Source organism: Squalius cephalus, assembly GCF_949319135.1.
Source record: "Squalius cephalus genome assembly, chromosome: 5".
Classification (NCBI taxonomy): Eukaryota; Metazoa; Chordata; class Actinopteri; order Cypriniformes; family Leuciscidae; genus Squalius; species Squalius cephalus.
In genome coordinates, this window is record NC_137126.1 from 43642763 (window position 1) to 43653308 (window position 10546).

Consider the following 10546-nt stretch of genomic DNA (forward strand, 5'->3'; position numbering starts at 1 on the left):
TTTTTTGGAACTATATGGTTATCCGGACCACACCTATTTGGGTAGGGTTAGGGTTAGGGTTAGGGTAACCGTATAGTACATTTACGTGTGGTCCGGATAACCGTAAAATACCCTTTTTTTCCTTTCCTTTTTTGACTGGATTTTAATTACATCAGCGACCAAATCAGCAGATTAATCGTCGTGATTAATGAGTTTCTAAAAGTGACGTTTCATGAATCACTGGCGCACATATGGAGCTGAAGTCCAACAGTTCACGCGCGTCAAACATTAACTCAGAGAAGCGCGTGTGTTGCAACTCCTGCAACTTCATATAGACGCTAATCTATAAACAACAGCGAGAATAATGGCGGCAACACGCTCTCTACAAATCCTCAAGAGACAGCAGCATTTCATCAACAAGGTGCATTCAGCATGGCTGGCCAGGTAATGTGCTTTTGTCACTGAGAAAGTTGCTTGTAATACGATACAATTGCTAGTAAAGTTAATCAGCAATGCAAGTAAAAGTGCAGATCTAGAGTCAATTCAGTCATATTCAGTATGTGGGTAGTTTATAAATATATATATATATATATATATATATATATATATATATATATATATATATATATATATATATATATATATATATATACACATGTAAATGTATAAGCGAAAGTGTTGGTTTTAGTGCTGCATAAGAGTCCTGCACTCTGATGAGGGAATTTCTTCGAGTGCAAAAAATCAATATAGCCTAGTTTCTAAATTTGCACCCACCACAATGCATATGCAATATTGCTAGATTATTCACATTACATATTTCCTCTGACATTTCAATAATTTCTGTCTTTGAGCACTTACTTTTAACTTGGAATAGGAACTTTTAACTTGGAATAGGAACTTTTTACTTATAAGTTTTATTTTAAGAGTTTGAATAGGCTATTGGTAAGTTTTATGAAGTAGTAGTAGTATTATTGTAATTATTATATTTTAGCAGATGCTTTTAACCATAGCAATTTACAGTATACTTGGAGCAATCTGAGGTTACACACACACACACACACACACACACACACACACACACACACACACACACACACACACACACATATTCCTATCACAGACATAATTATTTTTATATACTGTATATTCTATCGCCTAGACGCCTACCCATACAGAAAACTTTCTGCCTTTTTACATTTTCAAAAAACATGATATATAAGCTGTTTATATATAACATAATGTACAGTTTGCAGACACACACACACACACACACGCACAGTTTGCAGACACACACACACACACGCACTTTTCCTACCTGTCTAATGAAGACATACATAGACTGCTGTATAAAGCTAAAAATAATAATATCTACAGGCTAATTCTACCAAAGAAAACCTTTTGCATATTTAGAGTAAAAAACATGAATTAATTTATGACTCAGTGGTCTCCACAGGGAGCATATTTGTCCCCAAAGTATAGCGAAGTAAGCTCTCCACATGTAAATTATCATTAAAATGTATTTTTATTGACTAAATTCATCTTATGTAACAATATGCATCTAATGTTTGCATTAATTTTTTACCCACGTATGCACTTTAAAAGTTAATATTAAGTCACTAAAACTGCATGCATAATAATTATTTAAGATGGAATTTAGCATGTCATTGCTGCCACTCCTTGAAACGTCACATCAACTAACTACCCATGTGCTTACACGCTTTCTTATACTACTGCACATTGCAGCTTGTGACGCATCATTTAGCCTATATATTTATTGAACACTTGCTGAAACAGTTTTGCTTGTGAATCTTTAGAGGTTTTGCGAATAAAAGTGATGAAGGCTGGTTGAGTTCCATGTTTGCACACAAAGTGGATGCCAGGAAAGATGCCCACTCCAATCTGCTCTCCAAGAAAGAAACCAGCAACCTCTACAAGATCCAATGTGAGCCAATCCATCTAAAACCTTCTAGGATGCGCTCAAATGTTCATGCCTTGGGAGAAATTGTGCATGAAATATAGTTGATAGGAATTGCTAAAAATATTCCCATGCATGAATGATGTGCTTTCTTGTCGTTTGGCTCCAGAAAACAGCCTAAACTGTTTGTTTTACACTAATTGCCTTAATAAATCAGCTTCCAAAGAGTTTATTTGAAGATTTAATTTGTTTTCAGAAGACCAGCTGCATGGAGAATTGTAATAAAAATTGGGTTTAGAAAAATGAGGGTGATATTTCATATAACGGTTGATTTGAGTGATAAAATCACAAGGGATTTCACTGAATTCAAAAAACGTTACAAAAATAAGATACTGGTCCATTTGTTTTTCCTGACATCTTCAAATCCTGTTTTTTCTTCCAGTTCACAATGTCAAGCCAGAGTGCATGGAGGCATACAACAAACTGTCGTAAGTAATCATAATCATAATACAGCCGATCAAGTCTATTTTCTTCGTATGTAGCCTTGCTTTCAGTATGACACTCTCAGGTCTGCATTGTCTAGATTTGATGTACTTTGATTCCTTGATTGTCCCATGTGACAGTGATATGTTATCATTACACTGTAAAAAAAAAATGATATGATCAATAAATTATGACAACATATGTTTATACATTGTTTTAACTCATCAAAATAAGTTAAGCAATTTTCAACTTTTTTTTAAGTTAAAGAAGATTCAATTCGGTTTAAAAAATCAGTTTAATGTAATCTAAGTTGAAATGACTCAAACATCCAAGTTGATTGTACTTAAAAAATTTAAGGCAGCAATTTTTTTTTTTTTTTTTTTTTACAGTGATAGTATAGCATCGATATGTCATGTCAAAACCATTTCATGTGGTTCTTAATAGTCCATTGACCATATTGTATATGCTAAGTTTAAATTAATAACCATGTTTTTGTTTTTTTTGTTTTTTTTTTAAATCCCACTGTCTAATTTTAGGGATGAGGTTCAGAAAGAACTCCATCGTGATGCAGATTATCCATGTGAAGTCGTTGGAAGCTGGAACACCTGGTGTGGTGAACAGGATCAAGCAGGTGAGATGACAAACAAAGTATTTAGCTTTTTTCGTTGTCTGGGACAAAACTGTGGAGTAGTCTCAGAGTTTAACAGAATCTGAATTTAAATCTAAGTTAAGCAACTGTTAGTGTCTTATAAATGCTTACTCTTTTTATTGCATTGTGGTCTATATACTGTACTTTCTTATGTCTGCAGTGTCTTCTTTTAAAGGGACAGTTCACCCAAAAATGGAAATTCTGTGATCATTTACTCACACTCAAGTTGTTCCAAACCTGTATGAGTTTCTTTCTCTTGTGAAACATAAAAGAGGATATTTTGAAGAATGTTTATAATTAAACAGTTGGTGGCCACCATTGACTTCCATAGTATTTTATTTTTCATGCCATTGAAGTCAATGGGGTCCATCATTACCAACATTCTTTAAAATATCCTCTTTTATGTCCCACACAAGAAAGAAACTCATACAGATTTGGAACAATTTGAGGGTGAGTAAATGATGACCGAATTTTCATTTTTGGATAAACTATCCCTTTAAGTTTGGTTGTACAGCACAGTGGTCAACTACTGTTGTTTTTACCGTGCTTTATAAATACAATTATTTTTGTATATACACTGTTCAGAAGTTTCGGGTTAGTTACTTTTTTAATATTTTGGGAAAAGTGTCTAATGTTCACCAAAGCTGCATTAATTTGAACAAAAATGTAAGAACAGTAATATAGTGAAATATTATTGCAATTTAAAATATAACAAAAATAAATCAAATGTAATTTATTCCTGTGATCAAAGCTGAATTTTCAGCATCATTACTCCAGTCTTCAGTGTCACATGATCCTTCAGAAATCATTCTAATATGCCAATTTCAAGAAACATTTGTTTGTATCAGTGTTGAAATGATTCTTTGATAAATAATACGTTCAAAAGAACAGCATTTATTTGAAATCGAAATCTTTTGTAACATTATAAATGTCTTTACTGTCACTTTTGATCAATTTAATGTGTCCTTTGTGAATTAAAGGATTTTTTTTTGTTCTAAGAAAAATCTTAGTAGTTTGTACTTTGTCAGTTTTTGCACTCACATTTAAGTAAATTTCACATATGGAATTAAGCATTTACTTTCTCGTTTTTATCAGTGATGCATCACTTGGTTTTTCAAGCACGGTGGATGTTTTGTATACGATGTTACAGTACTAGAGTGACACATGCTGTTTTGTGGTTGTAGTGCATCTCTGGAGATACTCTGGTGGATATCCTGCTCTTATGGAGTGTTTGCACAAGCTCAACCTCAATGCGGTATTTAACACATCTCTGTGCTCTTAAAAAAATGCATTTAATAATGTCACATATTTATGTCCTTTACCAAAATGTTTCCTGTACAGACGTATCTTGCATTTCGAAAAGAAAGGAGCAAAATGTTGATCTCTCGGCGCAACCAGCTTCTTCTGGAGTTTAGTTTCTGGAACGAGCCTGTGCCCAGAACTGGACCCAACATTTATGAACTGAGATCATATCAACTACTAGTAAAGGCCATTTAATTTAGCTTTTTTTAATAATATATTGCATTGCATTTCACACCGTTTTTAACGTTTGTTTGTCCTGAAATTTCTCAATCAAGCCTGGTACGATGATTGAATGGGGAAATCATTGGTAAGTTTATGTGTGATTTGTGAAAAATATTGATATCACCTTGTTGCATATTTAATCTGTTTTATCATGTTCCAGGGCTCGAGCAATCAAATATAGACAGGAAAACAATGAAGCAGTGGGCGGCTTCTTCACACAGATCGGTGATTTGTATGTTGTTCATCATTTGTGGGGTAAGAACATCCTTTTCTTCTTCTTCTGATCATTGCATATTAATAAGTGTCTCTCAGTTGTACTGCATATATTTCATTTGTTTTAGCTTATAAAGACCTGCAGTCCAGAGAAGAGACCAGAAACGCTGCTTGGTTAAAAGAGGGCTGGGATGTAAATGTGCACTATACAAGTGAGTAAGAACAAAGAAAGGCGATGTTTGGTATAAAATATTAGCATACTGATTATTGCATACTGCATAATAGACCTTTAGTCAGGGCAGCGCCATATTTAGTTTTTGTTGGGAATGAAAATGAGGCTGTGAGGTATGGAAGTACAGTGCATTTGTTGTTTAACAACATACCTTCCAGCCTCATTTTCATCCGCGTTAATGGGCGGTCACACTAAAATTTTCATTTCATTGACTCCCATTTATATGTATGCGAATGCAGGAAACAGGAAACCTAGCTCATGTAAAGATAAGCCATATCTTTGTAAAGATAAGCCATGGTTTGACCTAAAATTAATTAAAATAATGCACATTTTTGCAGGAAAATGGAGTAGATTGTATATTTTTACTTTTTGGATTTATTTGTTATTTGTTATATGTTGAATTTATGTTTATATTATAAATATAATTGCAGTGCCCATAGAAATTTTGCTTGCTCAAAATCTAGTGTGACCGCGGCTTTAAATTCAATATGACGTCTAATATCTATATAGATACTATGGAAGCTTGTTTCCACCTCAAAATATATATTTTTAAAAAGAGTACTGTGACTTTTTATGCCACAATTCTGACTTTTTTCTCAGAATTGCGGGATATAAACTCGCAATTGTGAGAAATAAAGTCAGAATTGCGAGATAAAAAGTCACAATTGCCTGTCATAAAGTCCGTTCTGAGGAAAAAAAGACTGACTTTAAAACAGGCGATTGCGACTTTATATGAAGCAATTCTGACTTTATAACTCGCAATTGCAACTTTATATCACGCAATTCTGGAGAAAAAAAGGAAGAATTGCAATATGTAAACTCACAATTGCGAGAAAAAAGTCAGAAATTTAAGATAAAAAGTCGCAATTACCTTTTTTTATACTTTGCTATTTCTTTTTAAATGATGTAAAATTGTCTTAACTTTTGTCAGTCTGATCAAAAAAGGAGATTTGGGAATTGCAGGAAATATACGGGAATTTACGAATGTTATTGTAAATGTTATAATAGTGATTTTATAATGTCTAAATATGAATTATAGAAACACATTAGTAAGTAGTAAAAAATAAGACTATTATAATGAAATAAACGAAAGTTAAGAAAATGCGTATTTCAGGCCTCCCATTTAAAACATAATTTTCAGGTGTCATTGCAATCATAATGTGATATCGCAAAATATGATGCATAAAATGAATTATTGAAGAGGTAAATTATGACAAAGTTTAATGATTTTATAAAGTTTAAATATGATTTCAAATGCAAAACCCTTGAAAATAATTATTTTACAGAGCAGAATGTGCCAATGAGGGATATCCTCTGCTATTGTGTGGTGGTTTTGTGTTTTAGATATACAACCCCAAATCAGAAAAAGTTGGGACACTGTACAAATTGTGAGTAAAAAAGGAATGGAATAATTTACAAATCTCATAAACTTATATTTTATTCACAATAGAATATAGATAACATATCAAATGTTGAAAGTGAGACATTTTGAAATGCCATGCCAAATATTGGCTCATTTTGGATTTCATGAGAGCTACACATTCCAAAAAAGTTGGGACAGGTAGCAATAAGAGGCCGGAAAAGTTAAATGTACATATAAGGAACAGCTGGAGGACCAATTTGCAACTTATTAGGTCAATTGGCAACATGATTGGGTATAAAAAGAGCCTTTCAGAGTGGCAGTGTCTCTCAGAAGTCAAGATGGGCAGAGGATTACCAATTCCCCCAATGCTGCGGCGAAAAATAGTGGAGCAATATCAGAAAGGAGTTTGCAAAGAGTTTGAAGTTATCATCATCTACAGTGCATAATATCATCCAAAGATTCAGAGAATCTGGAACAATCTCTGTGTGTAAGGGTCAAGGCCGGAAAACCATACTGGATGCCCGTGATCTTCGGGCCCTTAGACGGCACTGCATCACATACGGGAATGCTACTGTAATGGAAATCACAACATGGGCTCAGGAATACTTCCAGAAAACATTGTCGGTGAACACAATCCACCGTGCCATTCGCCGTTGCCAGCTAAAACTCTATAGGTCAAAAAAGAAGCCATATCTAAACAGGATCCAGAAGCGCAGGCATTTTCTCTGGGCCAAGGCTCATTAAAAATGGACTGTGGCAAAGTGGAAAACTGTTCTGTGGTCAGACAAATCAAAATTTGAAGTTCTTTTTGGAAAACTGGGACGCCATGTCATCCAGACTAAAGAGGACAAGGACAACCCAAGTTGTTATCAGCGCTCAGTTCAGAAGCCTGCATCTCTGATGGTATGGGGTTGCATGAGTGCGTGTGGCATGGGCAGCTTACACATCTGGAAAGGCACCATCAATGCTAAAAGGTATATCCAAGTTCTAGAACAACATATGCTCCCATCCAGACGTCGTCTCTTTCAGGGAAGACCTTGCATTTTCCAACATGACAATGCCAGACCATATACTGCATCAATTACAATATCATGGCTGCGTAGAAGAAGGATCCGGCTACTGAAATGGCCAGCCTGCAGTCCAGATCTTTCACCCATAGAAACATTTGGTGCATCATAAAGAGGAAGATGCGGCAAGGAGACCTAAGACAGTTGAGCAACTAGAAGCCTGTATTAGACAAGAATGGGACAACATTCCTATTCCTAAACTTGAGCAACTTGTCTCCTCAGTCCCCAGACGTTTGCAGACTGTTATAAAAAGAAGAGGGGATGCCACACAGTGGTAAACATGGCCTTGTCCCAACTTTTTTGAGATGTGTAGATGCCATGAAATTTAAAATCAACTTATTTTTCCCTTAAAATGATACATTTTCTCAGTTTAAACATTTGATATGTCATCTATGTTGTATTCTGAATAAAATATTGAAATTTGAAACTTCCACATCATTGCATTCTGTTTTTATTCACAATTTGTACAGTGTCCCAACTTTTTCTGATTTGGGGTTGTAGATATTTGAACCCCTTTACAGGCCCCAGATTATTGTTATTAAACATTCTGGTGTAACTGTGTGTTTATAAAACACATTTGTTGTGGCACAAAAGCCATAAGAAAATATAATCAGGTGTTTATGGTTGTGTTTTAATGATAAAACTCATAATTTAGTGACTTGATTCACTGAACTTTTCCAGAGCCTAATCTCAATCAGAAATCAAGAATCAGCATTTGAATCTCAACGATGGTGACATTAAAAGTTTCATGTCGCAATGCATGCTGGGTACCAGCACAGGTACTCACCCATGACTCCCAGCATGCATTGTAGCACGAATACTTTTATCACCATTGCTGAGATTTATATGGGGATTCTTGATTCTTGTATGAGTCTAAGTGATACCATAGATGATAACTTTTTGTGCACAAACTGTTTGTTAAATCCTTTACATTTTATCTGATTGCCACAAAACTGTCGGCTCTTATGTTGTAGAATCACAGTTTTACTATAATGAATAAAACTTGTAATACATCACCTGCTTCACGTAAGAAAGCTATTACTGTAGTTTGACATTACTTTTCAGCTGTTATTTTGTCTATAGAGCAAATGATATGAATATTGTGTGAAAAACAACATGATTACAGAGGCATAAAACTAGTTAGCGCCAACTAGGGGCCGATTTCTTTCAAAATTCGTACAGAACTCCAGGGCCATGAGTCGAACATGCCCTCTGAGTTTCGTTCTGATCAGCTTCCGGTAACCTTGTCTGATAGCTACTCAAATTGAATTGGCGGCCATGTTTTTTGAGATACGCCAATGTCCTCATAGATAGACTATCATGGCACCACGTACAAAGACAGTGCATGCCAATTTTCAAGTCATTTGGGCTAATGCTTGGGTGGTTATAGACATTTTAATATTTTTTTTATTTTCATTTTTTTTTTTTTAAATTACTAAAAAAAAGTTGTAAAAGTGACCGCTGACATATAGAACATTTTGGCACCCCCTAGCGACCGTGCAACAAAATTTCAACTTTTTTTGATAATTATTGACAATTCTCCAGAGAATCTTGCTGCACTGGTTTGGTTCCAATCGGGCAGAAAACCCAGGACTAGTGCGCAAAAGTATGTTTTTCACAAAATCCAAAATTACTCAAAATTGTCACCGAATCCGAGGCGTGCATTTTGACCGTCTTGAGCCAAGGATTCCAACGATATAAGACACTTGAGCCTAACAGTTTAGTAGTTATGAGCCATCACGTACTTTTGACCGCTGTAGCGCCCCCGTCAGGCCGATCGGGACGGGCTTTGGTGACGTTGTAGGTAGTGTGAGTACTTTGAGCCCTCAAAGTTTCAAGTCTCTACGACTTACTGTTTGGTCTGCCCGATCACTTTTAGGGGAGAATGCTGATCCTTGGAAAAATGATCCAAGCGCTGTGTGCTTGAACTCCCAACAAAGTGTTTTCTTTGTAAATGGTGCCATCTGGTGAATTTCAGTAGAACTGTTCATACACAATACATCACATCTAAGCAATGCAAAAGCTTTTGATCAGTAGGCTACATTGATTTATGTCTGTTTTTTTTTTTTTTTACAGTGCCTCTTATCCAAAAGATGGAATCGAGAATTATGATTCCAATGGAACACTCCCCTCTGCAGTAAAATCAACAGTGTTTCACCTGTGATGATACTCAATCCATCTGGACATCTAATTCATGTAGAGTTTTGTTCTGACTGATCGCGGTCTTCAGGTCCTCTTGAAGAAGACAGTTGTAAATGCCATTCTGAGAACTACAATGACAAACTCCGGTGCCTTTGTATCAGACTGTTTGAGTGTAAAATTAAAACAGCAATCTGATTTTATATGTAGTATCATTTAAAAATGACAGTCTTGTTTTTAGACATTGTTCTCTTTCATCAATTGGCCTGTTTTTGAGGAAACTTTTATCTGAAATGCTGGTGCTTCTCTATAGGTTTACATTTCTGCAATTCAATTATGCAGTTATCAGAATAATGCTTTAGCATGATGTCCTTAATTAGAGCACAGATATAAAAAAAAAGCTCAATTTTAGGTGTATAAATAATAAATGAATACGTTTTTGTTGATTTGTAGTCTCTTCTTACACTGTTTGAAGGAAATCCTATATGATTTTATATTATGTTATAGTGTTATCATGGTAAATTTCTGTAACAGTGTAGTATTTGCCTGGTTTAAATGAAAGCAGTAAGGTTTTGGAGTTCACTGCATTAAAAAAAAACTTGCCTATGAAACAATGATTTACTATAGTTTAATTTGATGCCAATAATATTGCATAAGTTAACTCAAGTCACCTTTACATAGTCTATAGCGCTTTTTTACAATACATATTGTTTCATAACAGCTTTACAGTGATAATAGGAAAAAATGCGACAAAGTTTGTTTCGGCTGTATACAGCAGACCTAGAAGAAAATAGTGTATAGTGCATAAAAGCATAATGTGGAGGATTTTATATTATTAAGGCCTTATTGTAAGTAAAATAATTGAATTAAAGTTTTATTATTGTAGAGATTTGATATTTAAGATCTGAACTGAACTTATTAACAGTTCATTCCCCTCATGAGCAGCTATTTTTGTGAAATTGGCCCATCTTAAATGCTGCTG

The 10546-nt window shown here is 34.8% G+C and overlaps 1 protein-coding gene across 1 annotated transcript; it reads left to right on the forward strand.

The window, feature by feature from the left end:
• The first annotated feature begins 258 nt into the window (after window positions 1-258).
• On the forward strand, window positions 259-10172 carry nipsnap1 (nipsnap homolog 1 (C. elegans)). Its single transcript, XM_079873063.1, has 10 exons — window positions 259-423; window positions 1794-1921; window positions 2337-2382; window positions 2914-3008; window positions 4211-4281; window positions 4368-4508; window positions 4604-4635; window positions 4711-4805; window positions 4892-4975; window positions 9502-10172. Exons 1-10 carry the CDS (start codon window positions 344-346, stop codon window positions 9564-9566), a joined length of 837 nt encoding a protein of 278 aa, XP_079729189.1. The 5' UTR covers window positions 259-343; the 3' UTR covers window positions 9567-10172.
• Window positions 10173-10546: the final 374 nt, after the last annotated feature.